Source organism: Microcaecilia unicolor, chromosome 7 (genome assembly GCF_901765095.1).
Source record: "Microcaecilia unicolor chromosome 7, aMicUni1.1, whole genome shotgun sequence".
Taxonomy (NCBI): domain Eukaryota; kingdom Metazoa; phylum Chordata; class Amphibia; order Gymnophiona; family Siphonopidae; genus Microcaecilia; species Microcaecilia unicolor.
Genome location: NC_044037.1, coordinates 125,058,582 through 125,076,679, shown reverse-complemented (window position 1 = coordinate 125,076,679; position 18,098 = coordinate 125,058,582). Strand labels below are relative to the sequence as shown.

Below are 18,098 nucleotides of genomic sequence, written 5' to 3'. Positions count from 1 at the left end.
CCATGTAATTTCTTTGAGTGTACCCTGGTCTTTGTACTTTTTGAAAGAGTGAAAAATTGATTCACTTTTACCCATTCTACACCACTCAGGATTTTATAGACCTCAATCGTATCCTCGATCAGCCGTCTCTTTTTCAAGCTGAAGAGCCCTAATCTCTTTAGCCTTTCCTTATATGGGAGGAGTTACATCCCCTTTATCATTCTGGTCGCTCTTCTTTGAATCTTTTCTAATTCCGCTATATCTTTTTTGAGATTGAATTGAACGCAATACTGAAGGTGGGGTCGCACCATGGAGCGATACAGAGGCATTATAATAATCTTGGTCTTATTTTGCATCCCTTTCCTAATATTGTGATGTATCATGTCAAACACTGCAGTGATATCCAGAAAGTCCATAAAAAATTGTTTACTGTTATCAAAACCACACTTACAAAGTCAAACATTGACATTAAAAGTGACTCTGTTGAATTTTGGCCTAAAGCTAAATTGAGCTATGGACAAAATAACAGTTTGCAAAATTTTAAGTAATTGCCCTCAGAGCGCAGTGCCACTAGTAAGCATTTGAATATTCTTGTTGCTTCTTCCTAAAGGATCTGTTACATATTGTTTTCAGTCTAAATTCTGAAACAGCAGGTAACTCCACTTTACTAACATAAGCCACTTGAGTCATATGAGAAGAAGATCTCAGTCATTTTTGTTTACACCCAGGGATAAGTAATGTCATTCTAAAGTCTTTCTGGCTAATATGGTTGTGGACCTTTCCTCTAGGAACTTGCCCAACCCCTTTTTGGACCTAGCTATAGTAACTGGCTTCACTACATCATCTGGTAACAAATTCCGCAGCTTAATTGTACATTGAGTAAAAAGAACTTTAGTGCTATTTGAAAGGACAAGACACTCATTGCTTATTTATCCTTTCTACCCCACATCATAAAATTATTTTCCATATGAACAAACTGTTCTTTGAAACAACCAGAGTGTGGCTCCAGCTATACCATTCAGTCATTAGATTTTGCCATAGAATTTACAACAGAGAAAATTAAATAGACATCTGATTCACTAAGAGCTAGCCCACCAGGGATAGGGGTGTGGCAGCAGTGAGAAGGATGCTTGGTGGATAAAGAATGTGGATCGTGGATCATGCCTCATGGAATAATTTCTAGTTCATCTGTGTGCGTATGTGTGTGTCTGTGGTCCAGGACAGTAGAGGAGTTTGAAAGGAGCAATATTCCTTGACTGCTGTGTTTCAGTGTGTATCAAAGTTTAGGTGCTGCATAGAAATAGTTTGGGACAATTTGGGGTATAATTTATTTCTCTGGAACCTCCTGTCTGATCTGATCCATTTTTTAATTTGATGGTCTTTTCTCTGGTTTTATGTCCATACCATATTTGTATCCATTCTGTTGAATTTTCAGAGTTTGCGCTCAGGTAGACATTCTGAACTCCTTTATGTATGAATTCTTTCCAACATCCATTGGGTTGGATAGAATAACTCAATATTGTGGAGGTGTTTATAGATTTGATTACTGAAAACTTATTTTTTTTTTTCATTCTGAAAAACTACCCACAGAGAAAGCAATTGTGAATCTCTGTAGGTAATGTTACTTAGACAATGAAGCAAAACTCCAGGAGATAGTTTTTTGATCATTGCTACAACCCCATGTGTAAACGTACATGCATAGTTTTCACTGATGTGAGCACTTTTGAGTATCGTCCTTAAACTGAGTTGATACAAGGATTCACAGGGTCAATGGTAGTTGTCATGGCATTGGAGAATCATTGCTTATTTTCTTAAGCCTATCCTGCTTCATTCCTCCATTCTAACTTATTCCTTTTCTTTGCAGGATCAAACATGTGGAAAAAGCAAATGATGCTTTGGCAGTCGACACTTTGCTGATCAGTGATGACCTCTTCAGGTAACTGGCAGGGGCCCCATCACTTTGCTTCTGTGCTGTTTCCTCTTCTCCTTTCCTTTTCCCAGAAGAAGATAGCGATAAGTCTCAGAACTCAAGATGCTCTGTTTATATTAATTTACACAGCCAGCCCCAACCCTCACTCATCTGTGTTCCTACTTTCAGCAGATGCTCCTTCCTTGGTAGCTTTGTGAAAGTGAATGGAGAATCTTTCCAAGGTGAAATATAAGCATAATTTTTTATGCAATGGCCTCTTAAATTTAAGGTCCTGAAAACATTCCTGGCATTCACTTTTGTTGTTTTCATTTTTTCACATTGTAGGTGACAATTTCCTATATGGTAATGGGAGTCTGTATTAGTGCAGTAATTTTCATATGAACAGGACCCCAAATCATCTGTTTATGTATTTATTTGTTCAAAAGATTTATATTTTGCCAATTGCAAAGTTCTAAGTGGATTTTACAGTTTCATGTTGTAAACTCAGGTATATGGTCCTGTTTAGTGTACTTGGTAAACAGCATATATTTGACAACTAAATTTTGATATACAGGCTGAAATTCAGACGGTACATTGACCATACCAAGTTAAACACTGGCACTTAAGGCAAGCACTTGAACATACAATTCTAAGTCTTTATCATTTGACTGTACTCTGTTATGTCCCAGGTTTTTCATCATTTGATGTCTGTACCCTATAGATGGGGTGTTATACCCTGTAGTTTGTTACTGTATGTCTTTATTTGCACCTTATAGTCTACTTTATCTTATTTTATACCCCATGGTTTATAAATTGTCTTATGTCTTTATGAAAGGCAATATAGCAAACTGAAACTAAACTGCATGTAGTACAGTCATTGTGCAGGCACTACTGCTGAATTGGTAGCCCATTTAAAAGATGGGCTGAGACTCTAAAGTATTGCCACAGGAAAAGTGTCCTGAGCACTTCTCATGTATTGCTGCTGGGAGAGGCAGATATCTCAAGCGCTTTTCTTTCTCCTTCTTGCACTTCTGGGACAGGGTTAAAAATCAGTCTGAAGCACTTCCCTTAAATAAGAATACCAAACTGCTTTGGCAAAGGTCCTTTCCATTTAAGTGGGCCTAAAAAGATTTAAAATATTTGGGCTTCTACATAATCAGTAATGCCTCACAGAATTACAAAACAAATATTCAAACCACTTTTTTTTTTTAATTTAACAAGGTCATTTATTTAAGTACTAGTATAAAAGGCCCATTTCTGACACAAATGAAACTGGCGCTAGCAAGGTTTTCCTCGGAGTGTGTATGTTTGAGAGAGTGTGTGTGAGAGTGACTCTGAGAGAGAGAGAGAGAGTGAGTGAATGTGCGAGTGTGTGTGTGTGACAGAGAGAGAATGAGACTGGGTGCGAGTGTATCTGTGAGAGAGTGTGTGTGTGAGAGTGAGAGTGTGTGCCAGGGGCCCCCCCCTCCCTCCCTCCCAGTTCCAGGGTCCCCCTCTCCCTCCCAGTTCCAGGGTCATCGTCCCCCTCCCTCCCTCTCTTTGAGTGCCAGGGTCTTCCCCTCCCTCCCTCCCTCTGAGTTTCAGGGTGCCCCCTCCCTCCCTCCCTCCGAGTTTCAGGGTGCCCCCCTCCCTCTGAGTTTCAGGGTCCCCCCTCCCTCCCAATTCAGCATCTCCCTTCTGTCACCCTACTCCCACCATGTCTACTATCTACCCTTCTCTCCCTGAGCATGCATATTTCCTTTCTTTCCATCATTCCTTGATCCAGTATCTCCTGTCTTTCCTATCCTCTCTACTCCTCTATCCAGCATCTTCCCCTTGACCAGTGGTGTAGCAAGGGCGGGGTGGGGGTAGTCCGCTCCGGGTGCACACCGCTGGGGGGGTGTCGGCTTCACTGGTTACTTCCTGTTCCAGGGCAGAGGGAGCAGGGAACCAACGGAACCACCCCCCCCCCCCCCCCCCAGCGGCATGCACACTGCAGGCAAGAATGCACTTGGGGGGGGGGGCTTGGTTGATGCGCCGAGGGGGGGCTTGGGTGATGCGCCGAGGGGGGGGTCATGCTGCACTCCCCCTCCCCAGGTGTTTCGGGAGGGCGGCTGTTGAGCGCATCAGTGGCGTCAGGCTCGAGCCTTTTTTTTTTTGTGTGTTGCTGTCAAGCTGTATGGCAGTTTGGGAATGGGGGGGGTGTTGGATCAGCTGTGAGGCATGTTTTTTTTTTTTACCCCGGGTTCTGATGTTGAAGTCACAATGCGTTTGCTGACATCAGCCTGTGCTAAAGAGCCTAGCAGACCAATTCCGAAGAAGTCACGAACACAGGCAGCAAGACGCATAGAACGTTGGAGGTGAGAATTATTATATAGGAAGTGCAACATGAATATTACAATACTAGGAACCAGCAAACAAATAAGCAATCATCATGAACATATCTCTTATGGCCACACAGATCCAAGAAATACAATGCACTTATAACACAGCAAACAGTGTAATCTTACAAAAACTAAGCTGTTTAACTTAATTTTATATAAATTTGATGTTAAATCCCCTCTTTCCCCCCTCTCCAATCCCACCCCCCATCCACCAGCATAGTCAAACTCCAGGGTGTACAAAATTCTCTCTTCATGCCTCAGAATACCAATATAAGGTGAGAGCGTTCTCTTACAAATATAATTGAGCTAGAGGGAAAGGGAAATGGGACTTGATATACCGCCTTTCTGAGGTTTTTGCAACTACATTCAAAGCGGTTTACATATATTCAGGTACTTATTTTGTACCAGGGGCAATGGAGGGTTAAGTGACTTACCCAGAGTCACAAGGAGTGCAGTGGGACTCAAACTCAGTTCCCCAGGATCAAAGTCCACTGCACTAACCACTAGGCTACTCCTCCACTCCACCTCACAACAACTGATTTCCCCAAAGCCTTCAAATGCTTGGCCCTAAGCTTGCTCATGGTACAGATATATTGCAAACGACACTTCCAAACCCTTATAGAAGAAGAAGGTTTAGGGCTTTTCCAAGCATGAGCTAATGTTATTTGGGCTGCAATCTTACACTGTTTGATTCAAAATGTTTTGCTATAGTGAGACCCAGAGCAGATTTATTAAACTAAAAAATTCCAAGGTTTCACGGAATTTTATAGCTCAACATAATTTGAACATAGCATTGTACTATCCACCAATAAGCTCAAGCCTTCCAACAGTGCCCCCAAATATGACTCATAGTGCCCAATTCATCACACAGCCTCCAACAATAAGGCAAGGAATCTGGGTAACAGTGATGTAACTTTTAATCAAACTACTACTACTAATCATTTCTATAGCGCTACTAGACGTACGCAGCACTGTACACATTATATGCAGGTACTTTCTCTGTCCTTAGGATGCTCACAATCTAAGTTTTTCTACCTAGGGCAGTGGAGGGTTAAGTGACTTGCCGAGGATCTCAAGGAGCTGCTGTGGGAATCAAACCCAGTTCCCCAGGATCTCAGTGCACTGCACTAACCATAGGCTACTCCTCCACCCAGATGGTGGTCTGGACAAATCTTTGTTATTATTGAGAAATGCACTCTTCAAAGTGGTCCTATTTCCTAAACTTATATACAAGCTGCAAATACTCCATGCTGGTTTCATAACAGAGCTTAAGTCAATTGTTAGCGGCTTTTCTCTGAAGATCTAAGTGAGCCAAGATCAAGAATCTAATTTTTGAGTCTAGGGGTTGTTTTAGATTCTTAATTAGCCATGCAAGCACAAGTGAGTCAGGTGATAGAAAGATGACTATTAGTTACATATGTGTGTAAGACCAAACCTATAAGAACATAAGTAATGCCATACTGGGACAGACAAAAGGTCTATCAATCTTAGTATCCTGTTTCAAACAGTGGCCAATCCAGGTCAAAAGTACCTGGCAAGATCCCAAAAAACAGATTTTATGCTGCTTATCCTAGAAATAAGCATTAGATTTCTCAAGTCCATTTTAATAATGGATTATGGCCCTCATGCTTATATCTCCAGTCTATGTGGGAAAGACAATCAAGGTAGGAAATTTCTGCCATTACCTTGAAAACTCATATGTGTGTGTCCAGGCTGAAGGCAAACCTGTGTTTGAAATGGTAACATTGTGTTTTGGATGGGGCCAGAAGCCAGTCCTAGTAAGACTGCTTCCTTAGGTTCCAGAAGAACACTGATAGCACTACACTGAGCTGTGATGCAACAGGCTTTTGTATATTAGAACACAGTAATAAAGAATTCTTCTGTTTACATAAGTACATAAGTACATAAGTAGTGCCATACTGGGAAAGACCAAAGGTCCATCTAGCCCAGCATCCTGTCACCGACAGTGGCCAATCCAGGTCAAGGGCACCTGGCACGCTCCCCAAACGTAAAAACATTCCAGACAAGTTATACCTAAAAATGCGGAATTTTTCCAAGTCCATTTAATAGCGGTCTATGGACTTGTCCTTTAGGAATCTATCTAACCCCTTTTTAAACTCCGTCAAGCTAACCGCCCGTACCACGTTCTCCGGCAACGAATTCCAGAGTCTAATTACACGTTGGGTGAAGAAAAATTTTCTCCGATTCGTTTTAAATTTACCACACTGTAGCTTCAACTCATGCCCTCTAGTCCTAGTATTTTTGGATAGCGTGAACAGTCGCTTCACATCCACCCGATCCATTCCACTCATTATTTTATACACTTCTATCATATCTCCCCTCAGCCGTCTCTTCTCCAAGCTAAAAAGCCCTAGCCTTCTCAGCCTCTCTTCATAGGAAAGTCGTCCCATCCCCACTATCATTTTCGTCGCCCTTCGCTGTACCTTTTCCAATTCTACTATATCTTTTTTGAGATACGGAGACCAGTACTGAACACAATACTCCAGGTGCGGTCGCACCATGGAGCTATACAACGGCATTATAACATCCGCACACCTGGACTCCATACCCTTCCTAATAACACCCAACATTCTATTCGCTTTCCTAGCCGCAGCAGCACACTGAGCAGAAGGTTTCAGCGTATCATCGTGTCTACCTGTGCATGGGAGCACACCCTGCCTGTCCGCGGAGTCATGTTATCTTATTTTGAAGGAGATACAGAATGCCAAAATGGAGATGGTGGATAATGTTATGCCAAGGCTAGAAGAGAAATTCAATAATCTGACAAGATGAATAGAGGCCCAAGGAAAACAGGATTGCAGAGATAGGAGAGGCTGAAAGCCTGCAAAATGCTTCAAAATATATTTTAAACATCATCTTTATTTGGATGTCACATTGTTACAGCGAAGAAACACTTTCCAGAACAGTACACCATTCAACAAAAAGACATTGATCATTGTGTCTCCCACAGTACAACCCCAGTAGTGAATGCCCAAGAGCATTACTCATCATCTTGTCAAAACTCAAGAGACACCCATGAATATTTAATATTAGAATTTATGGGGTACCTGAAAGAGCTAAAAGTGAGGCACAATTCAGTATGTGTGCAAGCTGCTGAATGCTTGTGTTTACTCTCCTTTGTCCCTTAGGAGGGGAAACACTTCAGCCCTCAGAGGTAAACTCCGCTGGAATAAGAGAGACAATTCAGACTTAGTTTAGGCGCAACCAAGTAATATCTTTATTGGTATTTCTCTAAGTCATTACAAAAGTGATTATCCCTCTAGAGCAGTTGTTGTCACACAGCCAACAAGATGTTCAGGCTGAGCTACAAGTCTGCTCAAATGGCTTTTTCATTCTGTACTTTTATACTGAGATACGTTTCATTTCTTCTAAAACATGTGATCCCTCTTTTTCTTACTTTTGTACCTAAAAAGGAATTTCCTGTTCCTGTTTTCTTCATTATACAAAAAAAGTTATTTCCTTTATTTTACCGGCCTCTCCAGCTTCTATTTACATGCACACTACTCATTGGCCAATTCCCTTACCCCATTCACTGCCGACAATCCGGAGTAGTGTGCCCTTGGACTGCTGCCAGAGACTGGCAACAGCAGGAAGACCTCCCCACAAGGAAGCGTGGACTACACCAACAGGCTGGACAGGAATCACAAACTAGAGCAGACTGGCTTGGCTGGTCTGGAACCACAAGCTGGAGCGGACTTGGCTTGGCTGAGCTGGAACCACAAGCTGGAGCGGACTTGGCTTGGCTGGAACCAGATTGAAGTACTCGGGCAAGGCAGACACGAATGGGGAAGGGCTAAAGCTAAGGACAACCAGGGTGGAACAAGCAGGCAGGGAACTATAGCAGAAGACAGACAGATCAGGGACACAATAAGGAACTGGAGCTAGGCAGAGCAGATACAACAGCAAGAAACTAAAGCTAAAGACACACAGGGCTGAAGCAGCAGGAGGGAAACTAGAACTGACAATGAGCAAAACAGCAACAAACAGTAAGGAACTGAAGCTAGGCAGAGCAGATACAGCAGCAAGGAACTAAAGTTAAAGACACACAGGGCTGAAACAGCAGGAGGGAACCTAGAACTGACAATAAGCAAAACAGCAACAAACAGAAGGAACTGAAGCTAGGCTGAGCAGATACAGCAGCAAGGAACTAAAGTTAAAGACACACAAGGCAAAAACAAACAGAAGAAACTAAAGCTAAGGACATACAAAGCAGATACTAGCAGAGCTAGAGCAGGAACAAACACTCTCAGGCAAAAGCACATCTGAAGACCTCTGTTGCCAAGGCAAAGCCTGAAGGTTCGCAGGTGCTTAATAAAGGCAATTACAGATGATGTCACCGGTGAGGCTTGGCAGCAGAACTACAGCGGCAAGTCGGGAGAGCTGGAACATCAGGACCGGAATGGGACCTGGAAGCCATCTGGGAAACCGAAAAAACAGTCCACCGCAACCATAGGACCTGGTCCCCCAGAGGCAAGGCGAGCACAGGCATGGAATACAGTCACAGTCATGACACCCATATACGTGATCCCAGTATGCAACTTGCTTTAGCATGAAATACCTGGCTACTTCTTCTCTAAACACATATTTGTGGAGGAACATCTCCTTTGGAGGGTCATCAGTCTCACTTCACCATCAAGGTTATATCAATTTTTGTCTGCCATGTATGGGCCGCATAGCTTCAGCTCCTCATGGAGTTTCTCCTTGTCATGTGATTTACAAGACGTGCATAACAATATTTGCGATTGATAATCAAGGCTCATGCACTCTGCACACAGGCCGCAGTAAGGAGAAACAAAACTTATGCTGATGACAGCAGTTCTGAATGCTTGCAGGCCAGGCCTGCAGACCAAGCATAGGGAGGAGTATACACGTTTCCCAGACTTTGAGGCAGCACCCCTGTATGAATTTGAGACTTCTCTGGACACACTTCCAATGGCAATGATCAACAAGTTCCTTAATTTTCAAGAAACTGGTTCTGTAAGGAAAGCCAGGCAATTAGGAGTTTGTCACTATGACAGTGCTGATGTACAGATATTCCCTGAGCTGAGCATGGAGACATTGAAAAAAGGAAGGAGTTATTACAATATGAGCTGAGACTGCAGGAAAAGGGACTGGAAGCTGACATATGGTTTTCTTCAAAGTTGATGATCATAGTCGATGGGAAAAAGTTCATAATCTCCAAAGGAAGCGGGGAATTTTTCTAAATCTATTGAATTCAGTGTGAAAAATGAGACGTGGGCTGGATTGCAGAGGGAGAGGTGAGCAATTCAAGAACTGCGGCTGCAGTGCAATGAGAGAATCGGTAGAAGGACTAATGGGAGAACAAAGGGCATTTTTGGCCACATGGAAATTTGGACTACTCTGTTCATGCCCAATAGAGAGTAAGTCCAATTAAGTTACACGCATTGTTATAAAATACGCTTTGATTTCTGCCGGAAAGTAAGGCACCATATATAGAATTCCGGGGATATTGTGGGTAATTTTATAAAAGCCAATCTGTACAGGTAAAGCACTGTTTTATTTCATTTGTTGAAACTGTTAATGTTATAAGTAGTCCATTAGCTTTTATTAGAACCTTGTGATTAGGGGCGTAGCCAGACCGAGGCGGGAGGGGGGTCCAGAGCACGAAGTGGGGGGGGGGCACAGTTTAGCCCGCCTCCCCCAGCCGCCGAACCCCCCCCCCCCCCCCCGCCACTTTGCACCCCCCTTCTTGCCGCCAACCCTCTCCCGTCGCTGCCGCCAGATACCTTTGCTGGCGGGGGTCCCCAAACCCCACTAGCCAAAGTCTTCTTCAGCGCCAGTTGACTCCGGCGCCTTCGCTGTTGATCTGTTTCTGACTTCTGACATCCTCCATGCACGTCCTGTATGTAGCCCCGTGCAGGACGTGCACGGAGGACGTCAAAAATCAGAAACAGATCATCAGCGAAGGCGCCAGAGTCGACCAGCGCTGAAGACTTCGGCTGGTGAAGTTGGGCACCCCCACCAGCAAAGGTACCTGGCGGCGGCAGGGAGGGTCGGCAGCAGCGGGGGTGGTCCAAAGTAGAGGGGCAAGGGCTTAATCTGTGGGGGCCCATGCCCCCGTGGCCCCACCTAGCTATGCCCCTGCTTGTGATGTGGTGATTGGGGGCTGAATTAGCACTATAGCCTTTTATGACAATTTGATTCATTGAAATCTACTCCACACCCATAAATGACCTCTGCTTTGAATATTTATTAGCACTTTGGCATACAGTTTTTAATTTTTCATGTCACATTTTTAGTTTACCTTAGTTGTCTTTGAGTTTATTTCTGATTTTCTTTTTGTATTTTGTGTCCCTAAATGAAGCCATTTTTGCAAATGCTGATACCAGAAAAGGCGAGGGTTTTATTGTTTCGTAGGAAAGTTGTGGGCTTACCACAAGCTCATAACTTGTTTTTTGCTATAATATCTATTGTTAGGCTATAGAAGCAGATATAGCCTTGAGCTTGTTTCCATGATGGATGAAAAATAATGGAAATAGAGAAGCTCATGGCAAGACTAAAATACACATAATATTTTCTAGCTACTAGGTATTTATTTATTTAGTATTTCCCTCTGGCATACAAGGTAGAAACATAATTGAATATGGAACAAACTGAAATGCACTATAGAAGACATTTGTAATTCTAAGTTAAAAGAAATCTTGTAAGTGGTCAAATTCTGTAACTGACAGTGAGGACATATTCTTAAATGAGGACAGAATAACTAGGCAGGCTGGATGGGCTTATGACCTTTTTCTATCACCATGTACTATGCCACCATGCTGTATTCTTGCACTGTATACACTGTTTTTCAAAAATAATCTGGAAATATACTGGTGATTGTTTTGAGAAATGATTCTATTTCTGTTCAATGTATTTAAAAATCTTTGATAAAAAGAGTTAAAAAGGAAAAAGGACTACTTTCTCTCTCCTTCTACCCACCCTAACTGTTGATATGTACCTGAATGTAACTGGCCTTGAGCTACTACTGAAAAAGGTGTGAGCAAAATCCAAATAAAATAAAGCCATACTGCATTGTGTAAAACAGAATAATGCAACTTTTAAAAATGCTTTGAAGAATCTCTTCTGACACTATATGAAATATGACTGAAACTAAAGCAAAAATGGATTATGGGTAGGTTTCGATGCTTCAAAGATTAAATGATTTAAGGAAATAACAAAACCCTTGTATCAAAGCTTCACAGTGACTGACTGGTAATACCTCTCTCTCTCCTCCCTCTGGTTAAGTCCAAATTCCTCCCCTCTTCTCAACCTTCACTCGTCCTTAAACCTGATCTCATCCCTGGAGCAACTTCTATTACCTTGCCCTCATTTTCCAGGTGTGAGCCAGGTGTTGCAGGAGAGGGTTGGGTGGGATCATTTTAAAAATTGGTACAAAGAAGATTTAGTACTTTTTACAAAGGCTCAAGGAGATGGCAAGAGGATAATTGGTAGAAGGCTAGGTTGCTACATATGAAGGGGGATTTCCCCACACCTGAAGTTCAAAGAGGACAGTGATGGGAGGAGAAATGAAACAGTGTGATGTGGAGAGGAAACTGAGAAGGGATTTACTAAAGGGAATGTTCAAGAAGAATGAAAGATGATGAAAAGGATGATGCATGTCTGTTTTGTCTTTGTGTGAAATTGGTGTTTACAGCCTTGTGAATTGTGGATACCATGCTGATTTTAGTAGTGCAGAGTTAACTTCATTTTGTCCCTTCTCCCCCCCCCCCCCCCCCCCCCCCATGCTCTGTGCAGCTGCTTTTCATGTCTATGTGTCCCCTTTGTTTTATTTCATGTCTGCCTCTGCCTCCTGAGCCCTTTTATCTCCAGCTTTCTTCTTTTACCTCTGTCTTACTCTCTCTCTCTCTGCCCTATCGCAGCTCGCCCTCCCCCTCAGAGCTGGGGCGTGGGTGCACGGATACATGGTGCCATGTTATGGACAGTTCTGTCCACTTCTGCCCTCTGCCTTATTCTGTACCTCTGTCTTTTCTCTCTCTCTCTCTCTCTACCCATTTCTAGTTCCCAGTTCAATCTCTTCCCTTTTCTCTCCTCTCCTGATATCATTTCCTTTCCAGGGGTGGAGGGGAGTAAAGTGAATAGAAAGTGGAAAGGAACTGGGGAGAGAAACAAACAAAGGCAGCAGGACAGAGAGAGAGAGAAAAAAAAGCACTCATGTTTAACAGTGTTTCTGCAAGTATCAACTGCTCAATCCAAAAGGAAATGATTTTGCAAGGCAGGAATTCAGGCCTTCAGAAGAGCTTGCTTAGGAGGCATTCATATAAGCTTCTGAACAAGATCCCAATGATAAAAACTTAAGTTAACAGAAAAACTTACCTCAAGCTGATTTCCTGATACCTCATTCATAACTAGTCATGATACTGAAAAAAAACACATTTCTCTCTGATTAGTGGTTTAATTTCAGTTTATTCTAGTGACCTGGGTCTTGGGGTATAACAGTTCCAGGGAGAAACTTTGAATTTCTTTTGTTTTATATGTTTTACATAGTAACATAGTAAATGTCGGCAGATAAAGACCTGTACAGGCCCTCCAGTCTGCCCGGGAAGGTGGCCAGAGTTGTATCTGGCACTTTGCGCGTTTTCCACTTCTTTATGATTAAACACTGGCATACTAAAATCTCTCTTTCTCCCTGCCAATTTTTGAGCACAGACCATAGAAGTCTGCCTAGTACTAGTCCTATTTCCCAACTACTGGAGTTGCCATTGAATCCCACTCCAACCTTGATCCTGATCTGTCTTTGTCATTTGCGGGATACCATACTATCTATACAAGCTTATATTCTGCTAATATCTTACAGTTCAAAGCGGGTAACAAAGCGAGGCAAAACCAGAGCAAACCTCTGGGATAATGTTAGAAAGATAACAGAAGCTAATTAAAATTAAATATTATTTTGAAAAATAAATTTCTGAAATAGTAGTCTTAAGCTTTCTCCTAAACATCATATATGAGTGGGAAGAGGGTCTTGACCATAGAAGTCTGCCCGGCATTGGTCTTACAGTAAAAGTCCAAAAATCCAGATGCAAGAAATCCTGGCCATCCGAGAATCCGGACCTCCAAAATTGCAATTTTTGGACTGCCGAATATTCCAGACTCTTCCCCCCCCCCCACCCCCCCCACCCCCACCCCCCACACACACACATATGTTCCTGGCCCTTTCTGCTTGCTTTTCCTGCTCTGCAAGGCCTCAGACCCCCTCCTCCCCCTTGGCTACGCCTCCCCCTTCCTTCCCTCCTTCCCTCCCTCCAAACACGGTCTGGTTCTTTCTCCTCATACCTGGCCCTTCCCACGGCTCTGTCGTACGCTCACCTTTCTTGAAGTTTTCATTGCTGCAGCAGCTGTCTCCGCATGTACCATGCCTTTCACCTCTGACCCGTCGCACCCCTTCCAGTGACAGGAAGTTGCATTGGAAAGGGAAGAACGGGTAAGGCACAGTGCATGCATGCGGAGGCAACCTGTGAGTAAGGCTGCCGCTATAGACTTCAGGAAAGGTGAGAGAGACAGATCCACAGGCAGGACCAGGTGTGAGGAGAAAGGCGCCGGACCATGTGCAGAGGGAGGGAGGGGAAGGTGTAGCCTTGGGGGCGGCCTGGGCCCCTCCTTTGAAAACAGAATATGCTGGAAGGGGAAGTAGATGCTGAATAAGGGGGGGGAGGCAGAAAGGGGAGAGAGAGACTGCATGGTGAGCGGAGAGGCTGTAAGGGAGAGAGAGATTCATGGGAAGCAGAGAGCCTGGAAAGGGAAGAGAGATGCTATATGAGGGTCAACAAAATTTGCCTGTTCAACTCCTTATTCTTTCTTAAATTTGAATTTTTAAAAGTACTGCCTGGGAGTCCAGAAAATCCCAAAATCCGCACTGATCCAATCCCCAAGCAGTCCAGATTTTTTGGACTTTTACTGTACTTCCCAACCTCTGGCACTGCCGTCAAAGCTCACTCCAGCTATGAGATCATTTAAGTTTTGCTTTAATTGGATTCAATACTTTGTTTTGGCAGGCACCAGGATATCCCCACAAGGAGTCGTTATGTACGTCTTGTAGACAGCGTGCGTGATAATGCAGGAACTGTGCGGTAAGCTGTTAGGATAGTGTGGAGAAGTAATTCCTGTTATTGATTGAAGTGAAGCATGATTAAATGATTTGTCTTATGACAGCTGCAGTGGAGCCATAGATGGATCATAGAATTCTGTCTTGTATTGACATGGAGGGCTTTTCAAGTGTTTTATAGGAAAGACTTCTAAGTTCTTCTTTATGCTATTTGAAACATTTTTCCCTTTTAGTAACCTCAGGCGCCTCCACATGCAAAGAATTACAAGCAATCAGTCTTTAAATCTCTTAGAATTTCTCTCACTCTCGACATCCATAGAATTCTCACTGTTTCGTTCCTTCTTCAGGAGAGAATACGGAAGATGTTTACATTCTCTCCCGAAGAAGGAACGAAACAGTGAGAATTCTATGGCTGTCGAGTGTGAGAGAAAATCTAAGAGATTTAAAGACTGATTGCTTGTAATTCTTTGCATGTGGAGGCGCCTCCTGTCTATTTTTCTCCCAGGATTTCAGCTAAGTACCAAGTATTATCGAAGTGGTTTACAGCTATTTTTGTCTTTTTTTCTCCTATTGTTATTTTTTCTCCCTTCCCATTGATATTTTGTCATCCTCATGCTCTTATATTGTTGACTATGTTAATAATGTGGTCCAATATTTGAATTATTATTAGTAACAACTTCTCTGTTTTTTACTACAGATTGTTTGAAGTATTTCACTCTGTAGGTTTTTCAGAGAGTTGTTGGCCCATGATAAAAGCCTTATCAGGTGTATCCACTGAGTTGGTACCCTGGGCTATTGAGGCCTCTTTATTTAAAATCATTGATTATACGGATATTAACGTGGTCACTCTATAGAGCTATTTAGAGCTTATTGCTTAGTTTCTATTAAATGGAGATTTGCCATCTGGTGTTAGGGAGAAATCCTGGACTCTTTCTTTGATCCATGCCAAAACAGAGACTATGATAAAAAATGAAGGCCGTGGGGTCCTTTAGTGTGCCTAATTAGCTTCAGTTGCAAAAGCCATACTCCCCAGTAGATTTATTTGTACCCCGCGCTTTCCCACTCATGGCAGGCTCAATGCGGCTTACATGGGGCAATGGAGGGTTAAGTGACTGAGCTTACATACCTATAGAGAAACCTAGTCCTAGCAGCGACCAGGGCGTTCAACTCTATACAAATTAGCACAGGAAACCAAAGAATGCACACAGGGAGAAGACAAGGCAGCTTTTTTCTGAGAAGTTCCGAGAGAAGAGAACATTTCTCTGGTAAGTGAACACTATTTTGCTTTGTGCTTTGGGAACTTAAAGATTGGGGGTTTAAAGGAGGAATTGTAGGTTAGTGTTAGGCAAAATAAAAATATAAAAAGCAAATTTTATCAACTAATCTCCATAGTCTTTTCCTCTTAGTTTTAAAAACTTTGTACCACAGCATTAACAGATAGAATCCAACAGGCACTGCAGGATCTAGCTTAGTCTTTCAAATATAGGCAGAGCTATTATGATATAATGAAGCTAAACCTAACATACATTTATTCAATCTCCATGGAAGTAAACCCACAACTTAGGAATAGTTTTACTTTTAACTGTAAGCATCAGACGTCAGTAGGTAAAAGTACTAAAAAATAGTCAAATTATTACTTTGGTAAAAGTAAAACTAACAAAATGTTCCTGTTCTTCTTTACAATTAAAAGTAGCTAGTTACATTTACTTAGTTACTATGCAACACTGCCAGAAGCCAACTGCACGATATTGACCCTTCATCTCTATCCTCCCATGTTTCAAACCTCCTCTCTACTGTGGCACCATCCACATCTGTCAACGAGGCTGTTTCTTCTTACAATAATACTCTATCCTCTGCCTTAGACACTCTTGCACCTTTGATGACCCGCCCTATAAGGCGTACAAAACCCCAACCTTGGCTGACTTCTAATATCCGCTACCTACGTTCCTGTACCCACTCTGCCGAACGCCTCTGGCGGAAATCTCGGGCTCTTGCTGATTTCTTCCACTTTAAGTTCATGCTGACCTCCTTCCAATCTGCTCTTTTACGTGCCAAACAGGATTATTATATCCAACTGACCAACTCTCTTGGCTCTAACCCTCGACTTCTCTTCACCACATTGAACTCTCTCCTCAAGGTGCCCCCTCCCCCAACTCTCCCTTCATTATCTCCTCAGACCCTTGCTGAATTCTTTCACGACAAGGTTCAAAGATAAACCTTGCATTCTCTACCTCACCACCTCTCCCTCCAGTAGTCTGTTCTCCTCTCTCTCCTTCCCCTCATTCCCTTTCCTCCTTTCCTGAAGTTACTATTGAGGAAACTACACTTCTCCTTTCTTCCTCAAAATGTACCACCTGTTCCTCTGATCCCATTCCCACCCACCTTCTTAATGGCATCTCTCCTGCTCTTATTCCTTTTATCTGTCACATTCTCAACCTCTCACTTTCCACTGCGACTGTCCCTGCTGCCTTTAAACATGCTGTGGTCACACCTCTCCTTTAGAAGCCTTCACTCAACCTTACTTGTCCCTCTAATTACCGACCCATCTCCCTCTTTCCTTTTCTCTCCAAATTACTTGAATGTGCTGTTCACCGCCGCTGCCTTGATTTTCTCTCCTCACATGCTATTCTTGACCCACTACAATCTGGTTTTCGCCCTCTCCACTCAACCGAAACTGCGCTTACTAAAGTCTCCAATGACCTATTACTGGCTAAATCCAGAGGTCAATATTTCATCCTCATTCTTCTTGATCTTTTCGCTGCTTTTGACACTGTCGATCACAGCATACTTCTCGATACCCTGTCCTCACTTGGATTCCAGGGCTCTGTCCTTTCCTGGTTCTCTTCCTACCTCTCCCTCCGCACCTTTAGTGTTCACTCTGGTGGATCCTCTTCTACTTCTATCCCTCTGCCTGTCGGCATACCTCAGGGTTCTGTTCTTGTTCCCCTCCTCTTTTCTATCTACACTTCTTCCCTTGGTTCATTAATCTCATCCCATGGTTTTTCCTACCATCTCTATGCTGATGACTCCCAAATCTTCCTTTCTACCCCTGATATCTCACCTTGCATCCAAACCAAAGTTTCAGCGTGCTTGTCTGACATTGCTGTCTGGATGTGTCAACGGCACCTGAAATTAAATATGACCAAAACCGAGCTTCTCATTCCCCCCCCCCCCCCCAAACCCACCTCCCCACTCCCCCCGTTTTCTGTTTCTGTTGATGGCTCTCTCATTCTCCCTGTCTCTTCAGCACGAAACCTTGGGTTCATCTTTGACTCTTCTCTCTCCTTCTCTGCTCATATCCAGCAGATTGCCAAGACCTGTCGTTTCTTTCTTTACAACATCCGTAAAATCCGCCCCTTTCTTTCCGAGCACTCTACCAAAACCCTCATCTACACTCTTGTCACCTCTCGTTTAGACTACTGCAATCTGCTTCTTGCTGGCCTCCCACTTAGTCACCTCTCCCCTCTCCAATCGGTTCAAAACTCTGCTGCCCGTCTTGTCTTCCGCCAGGGTCGCTTTACTCATACTACCCCTCTCCTCAAGTCGCTTCACTGGCTCCCTATCCGTTTTCGCATCCTGTTCAAACTTCTTCTACTAACCTATAAATGTACTCACTCTGCTGCTCCCCAGTATCTCTCCACACTCGTCCTTCCCTACACCCCTTCCCGTGCACTCTGCTCCATGGACAAATCCTTCTTATCTGTTCCTTCTCCACTACTGCCAACTCCAGACTTCGCGCCTTCTGTCTCGCTGCACCCTACGC

At 43.3% G+C, this 18,098-nt stretch overlaps 1 protein-coding gene across 1 annotated transcript in view; it reads left to right on the top strand.

Moving 5' to 3' along the window:
* Nucleotides 1-18,098, top strand: part of PELO (pelota mRNA surveillance and ribosome rescue factor) — a 368,678-nt gene that overhangs the window by 291,827 nt on the left and 58,753 nt on the right. Inside the window, 2 exon segments of the mRNA XM_030210814.1 lie at nucleotides 1,844-1,915; nucleotides 14,286-14,360. Of these exon segments, the coding sequence (XP_030066674.1) occupies nucleotides 1,844-1,915; nucleotides 14,286-14,360 (147 nt within the window).